The 16,699-nt window shown below is 42.9% G+C and overlaps 1 protein-coding gene across 1 annotated transcript in view; it reads left to right on the top strand.

The window, feature by feature from the left end:
* Window positions 1–12,133, top strand: part of LOC141084577 (isoaspartyl peptidase/L-asparaginase-like) — a 147,821-nt gene extending 135,688 nt beyond the window's left edge. Inside the window, exon 7 of the mRNA XM_073569402.1 lies at window positions 9,833–12,133. Within this exon, the coding sequence (XP_073425503.1) occupies window positions 9,833–10,041 (209 nt within the window). The 3' untranslated portion in view covers window positions 10,042–12,133. The remainder of the gene's footprint in view (window positions 1–9,832) is intronic.
* Window positions 12,134–16,699: the final 4,566 nt, after the last annotated feature.

The raw sequence follows: 16,699 nt of genomic DNA, 5'->3' as shown, positions 1-16,699 counted from the left end.
GTGATCGCCTTACTGCGTTCCTTTGGAGGCAGAATGCACAAATTCACAAAAGGTGAAGAATTGGTTTTATTTTTTATGCCGTTCTTTGTGCGGTATTAGTGATTAGGCGACTTTACTCTTCAGGTCGGTGTGATTGCAGCGATTTATATCCTTTTTTCATGTTTAGCTTCTGTCACACACTAAAAGATGCTTTTTTTGGAAGAATTTTTTGTAAGAAATTTTTGCATCGCCGTATTTTGAGAGCTATAATTTTTCCATATTCCGACCGACAAAGTCATTTCTGGGCTTGTTTTTTGCGGGACGAGCTGACGTTTTTATTGGTACCATTTTCGGGCGCATAACTTTTTTGATCATTTTTTATTCCGATTTTTGTGAAGGCAGAATGAACAAAAACTAGCACTTCAGGAATTTTTTTTTCTCATCGTTCTGCGTGTGGTAAAATTAGTATGGCAGCTTTATTCTTCAGGTCACTACGATTACAGCAATACCTCATTTATATCGGTTTTTTAATGTTTTGGTGTTTTTCACATAATAAAAACTTTAATAGAAAAAATAATTATTTTTGCATCACTTTATTCTGCGAGACAAGATGACATTTTCAGTATAATTTGCTACTTTTTTTGTGAGTTTATTTACGGTGTTCACTGAAGGGGTTAACTAGGGTGACGCTTTTATAGATGGGATTTTTACGGACGCGGCAATATGAAACGTGTATTTTTTTGTTTAGTTTATTTTTTACATAAAAATGTGTATTTTTAGGGGAATTTTGGGGGGATTTTTTATGATTATTTTTTTATATTTTTAAAAAAAAAAAAAATTTTTACCTTGTCCCTTTATGGGACTTTCACTTTAGGTATAATACATTGCAATGCTTCAGCTTTCTGTAGTTGAATGACCCAGAGGTTGCAAGACACCTCCGGGTCATTGTGGCACAGGTCGGGCTCCGCTTTTACATCGTGGGGACGCCGACATGAGGAAGAGGGAGCCCCCAACCCTCTGCCTCCCCCCCTGAATGCTGTGATTGCGCTCGATCACAGCACTCAGGGGGTTAACAGCCAGGTGCTGCGGGGGCGCCACTCCTGGTTGCTAGTGCAGGAAGCTCAGCCACTGCAACACTGAGCTCATGCACTGATCGGGCAGGAGAGGCTAAAATTTCAGCCTCTCCTGCCCGATCGCTGCTGTGTTTAGTCAGTCAGATTGACTGACCAGTCACAGCACTTGCAGGGACCGACTGCAAGGCAGCTGTCGGCACTGAACTGTCACTGAGTGTTTACACACAGTGACAGTTCAAAAGCATGACGTGCACAGTCCGTCCTGGTGCGGTAAGTTACAACCGCCCATGAAGGACTGTGCACATCCATGGACATTAAGGGGTTAAAGTCACACCCTCTATCCTCTGCTGCAAATTATACACTCAACTTTTGATAATGGTGGGATTATAAGGTAGGCTTCTATTATCAAATATCCTCTAGGATCACAACATAATGGAAATAAAAACCATTTCCATTATTAAAATTTTTGTATAGAACTATGGACAGGAATTTAGAATACACCGCACACTCTATTGGTTTTCTTTGCAAATGATAAAATTTTATTCACGAGACATAAACAAGGCAGCAAAAACAGATATATAGTAAGCGACAGGAAGTTATATGATGTTTCGACCCTGTCGGGTGTTACTCATAAAGTTGCTAAAAGACAAAACAAAAAATAAAAATAAATAACAACATAAATGTGCATTCACATATTGAATACAAAAAAAAACAAAAATAAGAAGGCAAAACACAAAATACTGTATATCCACATATTAATTGTAGTGTTGTTTAAATGTTGACCATAGAACATAACAAGCACCAACCAATCACCAAAAGGGGTTGGAAAAGCAAAGAAATCAAAAAGCCAGGTGCATAGAGTATAGAAGGTACCAATTGCCACTTATGGAACAAAAGATGGACAGAAACCAATTAGGAGGTCAAATAGTCAGACTAGAGTATAGTCAGAGATAGATATAGGGTATCCTGGAGAAGAATGGGATTGCCTTAGTAATGGAGACAATATGTAGATTGAAAAATCCCCAAGGACATGTGGGAATTGCAGTAGGGAATAATACAATGTTAGTGTTCAGTAATAGAGGGGGGTTTCCCAAATGGGTACGCACTAACATGAAAGTACCTGCTTTATAGAGAAAATGCTAATAAATGAATTGGGTAATGTCCAACCAGGTTCGGGACCTGTAATGAATTAGAGGTGCAAACATTAATATAATCGTAGGGGAAATATTTAATAGACCTGTAGCGTTTGTAGGGATACAGGTGAAGATGGACAGGTAATGTGTCTTTAAGAACGGCGCAAGGGTTGATCAAGAATAAAAATCATTGGTGTATATAGTGGGAGAAAAGGTAATTACCCGGAGACCAGTGTGTATCAGCGGCGCTCCGGCTCCTTGCTGCTGGGGCGTGCTGTGTAGTGAGAAGCGCTGGACTTAAATGACCGCAGTAATCGCCAGGCCGGAAGTACGTAATCCGGCCCAGAAGTGTCGCTGTTAGGATAGGAGAAAGAAACTGCTCATGCGTGGCGGTCGTTATGGACGCTAGAAGATACTAGGTGGTTGGAGGCCGTCTGCCCAGGCGCCACATCCATAAAATAGCAGTACAGAGTACCTGGATGTTATAGTATGTATGGTTATGAGTGGACACTATAGGTATGGAGCGCATGAGTTAAATTTAATAATACTCCAAATCTAGGACCAAAGTGAGCTTTTAAGGTAATTATGGGGATTATAAATATTCTATAGGTCCAATAGAAATAAAATAAAACTCACCATTTGTATATGTATGTATGTATGTACGTATATGTACATGTATATGCTAAAATGATCTGGGAGAGGAAGCCACATTTTGCCACAATGTATAGTTGTATAGTTGATTTGTGGCTGGCTATGCGGTCCCTAACATGTTGGGTGGTCTCCCCCACATATAGGAGACCACAAGGGCATTTAATAACATAGATGACAAAATTGGATTCACAGGTAAAGTAACCATTTATGGGTTATGACTTCTCCGTTCGGGGATGAGTGACACTATCAGATTTGATTACGTTAGAGCATGTGGCACTGCTAAGGCATGGAAAAGTGCCCTTGCGTTGAGTCGAAAGTAGTCTCTGTGCTGAAGTGGGGTGTACACTACCAATGTCCGCCCGCACTAATTGGTCTTTAATGTTGGTGGGTCTCCTTGTGCTCATGAGTGCCAATATTTGGTATGATGAGATGTTGGGATATGCTTTGGTTAAAAGAGGCCAGTTTTTTTGAACAGTGAGTAGACTTTTGGCATAAAAAGGATGGTGTGTATGGACAAATGGTATCCTTTCCTGCGGTTGGCAAGGTGGAGGGGGGATTGTGGGGTCAAAGACCGTTCAAGCTCTTGGTCAAGAAGTCTGGCCGGATAACATCTGTCCTTAAATTTTTGTGCCATAGAAGTTAGTCTGACATGACGTAATTCAGGATCAGTTACAATCTGCGACACTCTCTTAAACTGAGAGCGTGGTAGGCTATCTTTGGTAGTCTTAGGGTGACAGCTAGAGTTGTGTAGTAAGCTGTTGAAGTCGGTAGGCTCTGTGAATAAGTTGGTTGCGAGGTATCCATTGGTATCTTTTAATATCATGGTGTCTAGGAAGGTAATTTGTGTGGTGACATGATGGATAGTAGATTGAAGCTCAGAGAAGATTGAATTAAGATACATAAAGAATGATTGCAATGAATCTGATGTTCCTGTCAAGATAAAGAAAATGTCATCTATGTATCGGTGATAATTGGTGGCACGCTGTAAAAAAGATCATTGGTATAGATGTAATCAATCTCAAAGAGATTCATAAATGCATATGCATAGGCCGGAGCCATGTTCGAGCCCATTGCGGTCCCACCCATTTGCACATAGTAGGTGTCTTCATAAAGAAAAAAGTTTTCGTAGAAGACTAGCTTGAGAAGATCTAGGCATAGATGGATAGAGTTAGGTGACATATTAGAGTTATCCAGTAGGAATCTGGTGGCCAGATCTACAACCTCATTGTCATCTTCCCTGTGCTTCCACTTTGCAGCCTGAGAGTCACCGTCCTCCTCTTCCTTCCCTGACACCACAGTACAGTCCGTGTGCGCCTCTGGTATCTGAGTCTCATCAAGATCACCTCCAGCCTTGGTGGTTAACGTCTGGTGATAAGGGTCTGTATTCTGCTCAGACTATACTTCGTCCGGCCCTGGATCCAACATGAAAAAATTTTGTGCATCGTTGCAAATGCTTTCCTCCCCTGCATTCTGTGAATCTTTGAATTAGACCTCTGATACTCATGGAATAGAATGCGTGAACAGCTCTGCGGAATGGCCCATATGTGGTTCCCCACACTTAGTAGGGCATTTGAAAATTTGTGACACAGGGGGGAAACAAGGGTGCCAAACATGCTCTTTCTGGACGTTATCTACAAGGCATACCGCTGAGTGTCTGCCAAATAGGAGTGCAGTAGCCCGTTCAGTAACAGATATTGCAAGTGGTTTTTGGATCGGATGAGACAGTGTTTGTTCAGTTGAGGTTTCATTAACATCAACACCCAATCCATGTACATGTTGAACACCAAGCCTATTCCCCCTTCCACCACGACCTCGCTTTTTCCCCACTCATGTTGTATGTACCATTACCCTCTTGTAACTTGCTGTTTCACAATCTTAGGCACACATCTGTCAGTCACCTGTCACTAAATTAACAATCACTATTTATTTTCTTAGATAGTGTGCCTGAACAACACTCTTATACCTAGCAATTTTTAAGAGGAAGTGTGGCCTTGTGGCCTTCTGATTCCTCACTGCAACACAGTTTTTTCACAATCAATTTGGATTAGCTAATTTGGCCTCGTGGCTGCACCCCAATATTAGACCTAGCAATTTTTAAGTGGAGATCTGGCCTTCTGATTTGTCTCTGAAACACAGTTTTATCACAAACTATTTTGATTAGTTAATTGGGCCTTGTGGCTGCACCCTAATATTAGACCTAAAGATTTTTATGCATTATGCATTTTATCTAGCATATTTAGAACCAATATGTGCAGGTAAAAATAAATATACAAGTAAGATTACAAGGAAGGAAAAGTTGCGAAATTATGAGATTCATAGGACCGATGAACAAGTTAATGTTATGCAAATGATGAAAAAATTGAAACAACATTTCAAGACATCTCGATTTATTTAGTATTGATAACGAGCAGAAATACATGCACTTACGTGCCTTGGTATGCTATCAGTGAAGTTATTAATGGTTGTCTTAAGAATGTTCTGATTTTCTGAACAGGAAAGATGTATATCTTTGTACCGTGTTAGCCTGATGTAAAAAGCACATAAAGAACGCTATTATCTATAGCCAAGCCATCAGATACAATCATATATGTTCCAACCCCATGGATAGAGATGAACACCTTGGTCGCCTCAAAAAGACCTTTTTGAATCAGGGTTACCATCCAAGAACAATTGAAAACCAAATTACAAGAGCCACCAGAATGTCAAGGAATCACCTGTTACATTACAAAGCTAAAGAAGAAAATAACCGGGTGCCTCTAGTAGTCACCTACAACCCAAATCTGGAAGTGCTAAGGGGAGCTGCACAGAAATTACAACCTTTACTACAAAAATATACCCGATTACAATCCATATTTCCAGACCCCCCCACTACTGTGCTTTAGGCAGCCCCCAAATCTAAGAAGCATCATTGTCAGAAGCTCCCTGTCCTCTCCAACAGCCGCAGGAATCTTTCCTTGCAACCAGAAAAAATGTAAAACCTGTCCATTTATAATGACCACAGACACGATAAAGATCCCCAATTCACATCAGGACTACAAGATCCCAGGTACTTTCAGCTGCATCACATCTAATGTGGTGTACTTGATTATTTGTACTAAATGTCCAACTGGGGGTCTGTATGTGGGGGAGACAGGGCAAAAGCTTAGAACAAGGATGAATTCTCATTGTCACACAATAAGAGAAAAAAGAATGGATCTACCTGTGGCAAAACATTTTTGTATGCCTGATCATAACACCATGGATATGAAGTTACTGGTATTGAAAAGTAACTTCACATCCCAGAGAGAGAGAAGAGTCTGGGAGTTCAAGCTCATGATGACCTTTGACACTTTCAATGCTGGAATGAATGTGTCGCATGGATTTATGTCTTTTTACATCAATTAAGGAATTTGCTCCTAAGACCTTGTGGGGGCATCACAACACATTAGGAGACCCCAATCAGAGGACAATAAAACATCCAGACTCCTTATCTATGAACTGGTCCAATATTTATGTTTCTCCCTTTCCCACAATGATAGTTCTGCTTCGCATCACTTGTCTTATCTATTGCATTTTTTCTGTGCTGTGTTGTGTATAAATATGTGATTCTTCAGATTTTGTATTAGTCAATGCCTGATGAAGAGACCTGAGTAGTCTCGAAAGCTTGCAATTTGTTACCATCTTTTCAGTTAGCCATTGAAAGGTATCAACCACTGAGGACTCTCAATTCTAAATATTTTTCTGATTTTCTGAATACACTTGGCAAATCATCAGGATCCATAGCTCTCCTTACATTTGTTGTCTAATCACAACCCAGATATGCTTCATGGGAGAAAATTAAGGTGATGCTGCAGGCCATGGGTGGGCATTTAAGCCACACAATCTGCTTACAGTAGCAGTAGCAACATGTGGATTTGTTTTGTCAAGTTGAAAAATGTCTTCTGAGACACCTTGGAGAACGGATCATACCACTAATTCCATAACCAATTCAATCTAACTCCAACCTATTAGTGTTTCTGGAATGAATGCTAGATAGGGACAGCTACAGCACACTATGCTACTCCACACAATAATCCCATGCCAAGGATGTACCCTCATGAAGGTCTCATCATTGACCTCACGCCACCACTCTCAATGACTCATGGTGCAGAGCAAGACGTCCATGGAGGATGGAATATAAGTCTATCCTCTTCACCGATGAGTTCAGAATTTGTCTTGAACACAATGATGGACAAAAATAGGTCTGGAGAACACATGAACAACACCATGAAGATTCCTTCATGAGGGTGCGTGGCACCGATATTACTACTGGGATTAATATGTAAAGTAGCATGATGTACAGTAGCTGGACACCTCTAGTTTTCACTTTATGAACATTAAACAGCTCAGGGTTACATTGATTTGGTCATTTAACTAGCGGTATGGCCATTTCTCCATAGTGTATCAGAAGATGTTTTTCAACATGGCAACACCAGGCTGCTACTGTGAGCAGTCTGCATGGCTTAAATGTGCCTTGAAGACTTGCAGCATCTCTGGACATGCCTCCTGTTAAGCACATCTGTGACGTCATTGGTAAGCAATTACAAAGGGAGTTGCCAGCAGCAGATCTTGATGATTTGTGTGTCCATGACCATTCAGTGTGGCAGAACATTCCACGGACAACTATTAGTAACCTCATTGATAACATTCCAACGTATAAATGTGCATGTATTCCTGCATGTTGCACTCAAACTCAATGCTGAACAAAATTGAGATATTTAAAAACATATTGTTTCCATTTTTTCATCATATACACAACATTAGCATACAGTGGGTATGGAAAGTATTCAGACCCCTTTAAATTTTTCACTCTTTGTTTCAATGCAGCCATTTGGTAAATTCAAAAAAGTTCATTTTTTTCTCAATAATGTACACTATGCACCCCATCTTGACGGAAAAAAAAAGAAATGTAAATTTATAAAAATGTATAAAAAAAACTGAAATATCACATGGTCATAAGTATTCAGACCCTTTGCTGAGTATTGAGTAGAAGCACCCTTTTGTGCTAGTACAGCCATGAGTCTTCTTGGGAATGATGCAAGTATTTCACACCTGGATTTGGGTATCCTCTGCCATTCTCCCTTACAGATCCTCCCCAGTTCCGTCAGGTTGGATGGTGAACGTTGGTGGACAGCCATTTTCAGGTCTCTCCAGAGATGCTCATTTGAGTTTAGGTCAGGGCACTGGCTGGGCCAGTTAAGAATGGTCACAGAGTTGTTCTGAAGCCACTGCTTTGTTATTTTAACTGTGTGCTTAGGGTCATTGTCTTGTTGGAAGGTGAGTCTTTGGCAAAGTCTTAGGTCCAGACCACTCTGGAAGAGGTTTTCATCCAAGACATCTCTTTACTTGGCCGCATTCATATTTCCTTCAATTGCAACCAGTCGTCCTGTCCTTGCAGCTGAAAAACACCCCCATGGCATGATGCTCCACCACCATGTTTCACTGCTGGGATTGTATTGGGCAGGAGATGAGCAGTGCATGATTTTCTCCACACATACCGCTTAGCATTATCACCAAAAAGTTCTATCTTCATCTCATCAGACCAGAGAATCTTATTTCTCATAGTCTGGGAGTCCTTCATGTGTTTTTTAACAAACTCTATGCGGGCATTCATATGTCTGGCACTGAGGAAAGGCTTCTATCGGGCCACTCTACCATAAAGGCCTGACTGGTGGAGGGCTGCAGTGATAGTTGACTTTGTGGAACTTTCTCCCATCTCCCTACTGCATCTGTGGAGCTCAGCCACAGTGATCTTGGGGTTCTTCTTTACCACTTTCACCAAGGCTCTTCTCCCATGATTACTCAGTTTGACTGGACGGCCAGGTCTAGGAAGGCTTCTGGTGGTCCCAAACTTCTTCCATTTAAGGATTATGGAGGCCACTGTGTTCTTAGGAACCTTAAGTACTGTAACCTTGGTGGGATCTATGCCTTGCCACAATTCTGTCTCTGAGCTCCTTGGCCAGTTCCTTTGACCTCATGATTCTCATTTGGTCTGACATGCAGTGTGAGCTGTGAGGTATTGATTTACAAACCAAGTCCTATCAGTTTAATTAAACACAGCTGGACTCCAGTGAAGGAGTAGAACCATCTCAAGGAGGATCACAAGGAAATGGATGGTATGTGACTTAAATATGAGTGTCTGAGCACTGTGATATTTAAGTTTTTCTTTTTTAATAAATTTGCAAAAAATTCTACATTTCTGTTTTTTTCAGTCAAGATGGGGGTGTTTTTCAGTCAAGATGGGGTGCAGAGTGTACATTAATGAGAAAAAAATGAACATTTTTGAATTTACCAAATGGCTACAGTGAAACAGAGTGAAAAATTTAAAGGGGTCTGAATACTTTCCGTACCCACTGTATCTATAATTTCCATAATCACAAAACTTTTCCTTCTTGCTTTTGCAATTTTAATATTAAGGGGTATAGGTTACATTTACTAAACTCAGCAAATATATCACCAGATTTCTCAATACACATTGCACACGTTATTAAATATGTTTTTTAAACTTGATCAAGCTGGTGGACTTATGAAAATCCAAGTCAAAGTCTCTCTATAGTCCCTTTTGTAAGTTTGTCCTCAATTTCTGACCATGTAGCCTGATTGAATGCTCCCTCCTCTACTGTTGATGCAGAATTATTACACTGCTAACTAATAGCAGAAGCTTGTAGGCTGGGTGGGTAGAGAATGAATACACTGGAGTCAGAAAATGCATATTTTAATGCCAGGATTCTACATTCAGATTCATATTTTCAAAGTATGTAGAACACCCTAGTCGGGTCTATGAGATCTATTTAATATGTATGCAGTTTGAATAAATTCTGTGTGACATCATGTATTGTTATAAAATTTTAAACTCTATGGAATTTTCAGGGTCCCCAACACAGTTAATGTAAAACTTTACTTTTAATAGATATATAGACAACTATTGCCTATTTGTATCATGTGAGTAATCTAATATGCAGTATTCTTTTTAATTAGGAGAGCCTCCACAGAGTGCTGCAGACCATGCTCTGGAATACATGAAGAACAAAGTACATGGCGGAGGCGGCTTAATAGTTGTTAGCAAGTCAGGGGAGTGGGCAGCAAGGTTTACTACAAAAAGAATGGCATGGGCTAGTGTTCAAAGCAATTTATTAACCTATGGGCTCAATCCTGGAGAAAATTTCCAAGAAAACATAAATCTGTAAAAGTATGTTATAAGAAATTACCACTAATAATAATCTTTGTTGTACGTTTTAGTTATTACCATACAGATTGAAAACCTAGCATATTCAGTAACATGTACATTACATAAAGTTCGGTGATCTTTCCAACTGTCCTAATAACTTTATCTGAAACATATTATTGAATTACATTTAGGTTGTTTGTTTTTCTCTAGGAGACTCCTGAAACTTTTTCAGAATAGTTACTAAGTGGTTGATAGCATGTTACAGAAATATCATATGGTTTTAATCAAATTTGTCAGAATGGATCTGTTGTCTTCCCATGATCGTATTTGTCAAAATGTCACAACGATAATTTTGTGTTGTTTAGTTGAGATGAGAGAATCTTTTGAAATTTCAATTCACCAATTTCACTGAACTCACTGAATTTCACTCAATTTTACCACATTCATCCCCAAAAAAAGCCTAAGTGGCCTGAAAAAATTGTGCTTAACACTCCTGTATCCAAGTCATTTTAAGCTCTTTAATACAAACTCAAACTGCCATGCTGATCACCCTATCTGCCAGTACACTGAAGGCTGGAAAATAAAGTATTCTAGTGCCAAATTGGGCCAGCACTTGCTACTGATGCAATTTGCTGACCCAGGAATAGGGCTCATGGTATCTGCCAGAGAAAGGAGAGTGCAGGTATGACTGAACTTGGCTCTTGAGGCTGTGTGTCTCCGCTGATTTGTATCAGTTTGACACAGCATAAGATAATACATCTGGTCAATTATGTCATATATACTGTAATTACTATTACTACAGCCTTGACTATTTGTTGTAGTGGCAGCGCTATCACAGGCAGTAGAGCATTATCTCTATGAAGCTTAGAGAGGTCTACTGGTGAGATATATGGTTGGATGGCGTCTGCTCATCAAAAGTTTAACCGAGCTGGGAACACAGTTTGTACCAATTTTGACTCAAATTTGCAAGCCCGAAATAATTTAACCCATTTTATATGCATTATAGGGTAATTTTCTGAGAAATACCTCTAAATAGTAGTTACCAAATAAATGACATTGATTACCAAATAACAAATATCACCATGTTGTTCCTGAACAAGTCTGCTATACCAGAACTAAGAAACCAATAATAAACCACATAAAGGGTATAAATATCTCCACACAATGACCATATATTATCACTATACAGTACGATATAGGCAGTGTTGGAGTTGGTCTTTGTAAAGAGATATATTTTCTGTAACAGCATGGACATCTGCTGTGGTTCCCCCCATACTAGTGATTCCCAAACTCCAGTTCTCACGGCCCCCAACACAACGTGTTTTCAAGATTTCTTTAGATTTCTTTACTGTTGCACAGGTCATGCGAAAGGCATCAGAAATTGCCAGAGGTTCTCTCCTCTCTGCAATGATAATGAAATCCTAAAAACACGATCTGCTGGGGGATCGTGAGGACATGAGTTCGAGAAACATTGCACTATACCATCGATTAGGGCGAGCTATCCTAGTTGTAAACATTGTTGCCTGTCTATGGGCCCACTCAGATGTTTTGCTCCTCTTAGCTGAAATCCTATTTACACCATAATGTTGGTGTAAGGTGTCAAATTTGACTACTGAAAGAGTCAAGCAAAAAGAAAATAGCGTGTGACATGCACACTTTGTGAGGTAGACAGTGACAGCTAAATGTCTGTGTTTTTAAAATTCTCTTTTGTATTATCGCTAACACAATTCTCTCCATCCCAAAAAAGAATGAACAAGAAATGTGTCACCTAAAAAACATTGCTGTAGCATGTACGAATGTCAAATTTGACTACTAAAACAGATATGCAAAAAAATCAGTTGTTTGTGGCGCACATTACTTGTGCGGTATATAGTTGAAGTTAAATACCTCTATTTTTTTTAATTCTTTTTGTATTTTTTAACACAATTATTCCTCCTTTTCCAAAAAGGAATGAACAAGAAATGCTGTGCAAACATTCAAATCATAGCATAAACAACTGGCCATAGCATGGCATGTATAGATGTCAAATTAGACTAGTATAGCAGTAGTTTGTGACATACACACTTTGCCTGGCAGACACCAGTTTACATTTAGTTTTTCTTTCAGCAGTAGTGTTGAGCATTCCGATACCGCAAGTATCGGGTATCGGCCGATATCAGCGGTATCGGAATTCCGATACTTAATTCCGATACTTTTTTCATATCGGATTCCGGGATCGGAATCGGAATAGGAAGTTCCCATCATGCTATGAGCCTGCTTGCTTTGATTAAGCCAATGGGAATCCTCCGAAGTGTGGGCACATCCTGTTAGGCATGTAGGCATGTTAACTATTGGCATGGCTGTGATTGGCTGCCGAAATGATGTCATGATGCACTATAAAAGCCACCGCAGCCGCCATTTCTGGTCACTCTGCTGTGAATTCAGTTAGGGACAGGCTGCTGTAGAAGACTGTGAGGGACAGTTAGAAATAGCGATTCTAAAAACAATATTGTGCTTTATCCAGGCTACATAAACCACCACTGTAGCTTGCTTTTCCCTAGCAGCGCTGTTTTCACAGCTGTCTGCAAGGGCTGTGTGAGTGCAGCTCACGCTGTGGAGTGGGTCCTGCAGCCACGTCAGGCTGTAGGCCACCCAGTGTGATCACTGCTGCCTCATACATCTTTTATTTTTTGAGCTGCATTTTTTAAATAATTTCAATCTAGTGTGCTTCCATCCGTATCCATATACGTTGGTTGCAAACACTAGTAGTAGACAGCGGAGCCTTTCTGCAGCCTTTCAGTGCTAGTGTCCACTTTGCTGCACTGTTCACGGCTGTCTGAGAGGTCTCTGACTGTGTGTGAGTGCAGCTCACGCTGAGTAGTGTGTCCTGCAGCTACGTCTGGCTGTAGGACGCTCAGCGTGCGTCACTGCCTCACACATATTTTTATTTGAGTGCAGCTCATTTTTTCTTCTATTAGTGTGCATCCATCCGTCTCCATCTACGGTGGTTGCAAACACTATATAGGAGTACACAGCGGAGCCTTTCTGCAGCCTGTCAGTGCCAGTGCCCACTTAGCTGCACTGTTGACGGCTGTCTGAGAGGTCTCTGACTGTGTGTGAGTGCAGCTCACGCTGAGTAGAGTGTCCTGCAGCTACGTCTGGTTGTAGGACGCTCAACGTGCGTCACTGCCTCACACATATTTGTCTCTGAGTGCAGCTCATTTTTTCTTCTCCTATTAGTGTGCATCCATCCGTATCCATCAACATTGGTTGGTTGCAAACACTATATAGGAGTAGATAGAGGAGCCTTTTTTTCTGGCTTGTGCCCTGCCGGCGCAGCCAGATTAGTATTACCCAATTTTTTTGGAGCCTCATCTTTTGCATTGTAGGTTACCTGCCTGCATTGTAATAGCTCCAAAAAGTTGGTGATACTATCAGTTTCAATTCTTTGTTCTCATACTTTGAGTTTGTTTCAAACAAAGAAACCACATAAAAAGTTCACCAAACACTACATTTTGAACTTGTGTAGGCCACATCAGCTCCTATTAAAGTCTAGTCCACACACACACACTTCATAAAATTAGTGTTTCTTGTACCTGTAACCAGCTGTTCAGGAATAAGCACACTAAGGCCCCCCTTTGTCCCTTTTTGCCTATCTTAAGCAGTCTTGCAAGATGAAGAAGGCAGGGAGTAAGGCGCGGGGGCGTGGGCGTGGGCGTGGAGTTTCAGCAGGGAGAGGACGTGGGGATTCTGCAGGGAGAGGACGTGGGGATTCTACAGGTAGAGGACGTGGGGATTCTGGGCCTGCTGCGGGCACCAGTGGATCAGCATCCCCCAGTTTTAGCAGGCAACAGTCCTTTATGCGCAGCTTTGTAGGACCTCAACGTACCCCACTGCTGCGGGAGGAACAAATTGAAGCCGTTGTCGGATGGATGGCAGCTAACGCATCGACTTCAATTACTTCCGCATCCTCTCAGGGTCAGAGCACCGAAGAGCAACCATCTGTCTCTTCACCACCTGCCAAAGTGCCCAGGCAGTCAGAGAGACATGGACAGGAGCCATCACAATCTCTACTTCTGTTCTCGGAATCTGTTGGCTTGGAAAGAGGGGGCCAGCCAAGCAGCATTCCTGAATGTGAAGAAGAGGGAGTATGCAGTGATGCGCAACTTCTTTGTCCCTCTGAATCTGAAGAGGCGAGTGGGCCAGTGCCTATGGTCAGCACACCTCAGTACGCATCAGATGATGACGAGACTCAGTTGCCACTTTCTGGTGCGTACGGTGCTGGCGAGACAACCCCGGAGAAGCAGCTGTTTGAAGAGGGGAGGGAAGATGATGAGGTCCTTGACCCATCATGGCGTGAGCAACAGGAAGGTGGTGGGAGCAGCTCGGAGGAAGAGATTCCCCTACCGGCCAAAACAGGAGGCAGAGGGAGGGGGAAGACTTGGTTGCCTGTACCCTCCACTTCGGCACCCGTTAGGAGCATTCCTCCTTCCAAAGGCAAACCGGGCGCTCACAAGAGTTGCAGTGCGTGGTCCTTTTTTGACACAGTTGCAGATGACATTTGCTTTGTCAAATGCAAGCTGTGTCATCAGAGAGTCAAAAGAGGGAGAAATGTCAGCAACCTCAATACCACAAATATGTGGAAACATGTGCGCACCAAGCACGAGTTGGAGTTGCATAGACACCCTCAAGACGTAGGCCAACGTACAGCACCACCTACCACCTCTTCAGTTCGTGTTGGGCCCTCTTCCTCCAGCTCACACACTGCTGGTTCGGCTTCCTCACAGGATCGCCAAGGAAGAACCTCTGCCACTGTTGTCCGGAGACCCTGTCAGATTCCACCCATAACAGCACGTTCCCATCCATCACAGCCATCGGTAGCACAGGCATGGGATAAAAGGCGCCCTTACTCGGCAAACCATCCCCGAGCACAGTCTCTGAATGCTGGCATTGCCAAACTTCTGGCAGTTGAAATGCTGTCATTCAGGCTGGTGGACACTGACACCTTCCGGGACTTAATGGCATTGGCAGTCCCCCAATACAACGTGCCCAGCCGCTTTTATTTCAGCAGGCGAGCCGTCCCTGCCCTGCAGAAACATGTTGAGGGCAAAATAAAACATGCGCTACTAAACGCCGTTAGTAGCAAGGTCCACCTGACCACCGATGCGTGGACCAGTAACCATGGACAGGGACGATACCTTTCCCTCACTGCCCACTGGGTCAATGTTGTGGAGCCGGGTACGGATCTGGAGAGTGGCGCTGTACGTGTTCTTCCAACGCCACGGATTGCAGGACTCCAGTCTGTACACATAGACTCCTCCTCCTACTCAAGTTCCTCAGAAACAGCAGAGCAGGAGCCTGTTACGACCGATATGAGCACAGCCGTGGCCAAACGTCAACAGGCTGTACTCAAATTAATTTCTTTGGGGAATCGAAGCCACACAGCGCAGGAGCTCTGGAATGCTATCAAGCTGGAGAGCGATGTGTGGTTTGGGCCAGCGAATCTCCAGCCGGGCTTGGTAGTGTGTGACAATGGCAGAAATCTGGTGGCAGCTCTTGGCCTAGGCAACCTCACACACATCCCATGTCTGGCACATGTTCTTAACTTGGTCGTGCAGAGCTTTCTGAGGGACTATCCGGATCTTGATGCACTGTTGCACAAGGTCCGCATAGAGTGCGCTCACTTGCGACGTTCCAGCACGGCAAGATCGCGCCTCGCTGCTCTGCAGCGACGATTTGGCCTTCCAGAACATCGCATCATATGTGACCTACCCACCCGGTGGAATTCAACGTTACATATGTTGGAGCGGTTGTGTGAGCAGCAGGCAGCAGTCATGGAGTACCAGCTGCATCAGGCGCAAACAAGTCGCACTGTGCGCCGTTCACACTTCAGCACCATTGAGTGGGCCTCTATGAAGGACATCTGCCTCGTTTTGCGTGCCTTCGATGAATCCACGCGGATGGCGAGTGCAGATGATGCACTAGTCAGCATGACTGTCCCCCTTATCTGCCTGCTTCAACAAACACTGCAAGCACTAAGGGATGAGGTTTCAGAAGAGGTGGAGGATGAGGAGTCCCAAATGCCATCTGCTTCTGGACAGTCTGCGCTACGTGTTTCCTCACAAAGGCCTAGGCAGGGGACACTTTGTGAGGAGGATGAGGAGGAGTCGATGGAGGAGGAAGACATCTCTCCAGAGGAGGGAGGTACACAAACCTCTACTCAGTATGTACAGCGAGGGTGGGGTGATGCAGAGCAGGTCGAGGTCACGCCTCAAACAGGGGACAGCGGTTCTTTGGCAGTTGGGAGTCTGCAGCACATGGTTGATTTCATGCTGCAGTGCCTGAGAAACGACCGCCGCATCGCCCACATTCTCGTCTCGGCTGATTATTGGGTGTACACCCTCCTAGATCCTCGCTACCGGGACAGCGTACAAAGGCTCATACCAACGTTGAACCGGGAGCGTAAAATGCGGGAGTACGAAGAGTCACTGGTGCAGTCCATAATGTTTTCCATTCCATTCGACAGCATTGTTGCAAGTGCTTTACAAAGCAGCTCTGTGCGTCGAGGCAGTGGAGGAAACTCTGCACAAAGAGGGAGCAGAGGCAGTGCCGCAGCACAAGGCAAGACCACTATGGCCCAAATGTGGCAAAGTTTTGTGTGTCCACCACAATTGTCTACACCATCAGCGACGCCTCGA

The sequence above is a fragment of the Dendrobates tinctorius genome, unplaced genomic scaffold, assembly GCF_039654945.1.
Source record: "Dendrobates tinctorius isolate UK_male_01 unplaced genomic scaffold, ASM3965494v1 ptg000024l, whole genome shotgun sequence".
NCBI lineage: Eukaryota > Metazoa > Chordata > Amphibia > Anura > Dendrobatidae > Dendrobates > Dendrobates tinctorius.
This window is presented reverse-complemented; position numbering and strand designations above follow the sequence as displayed.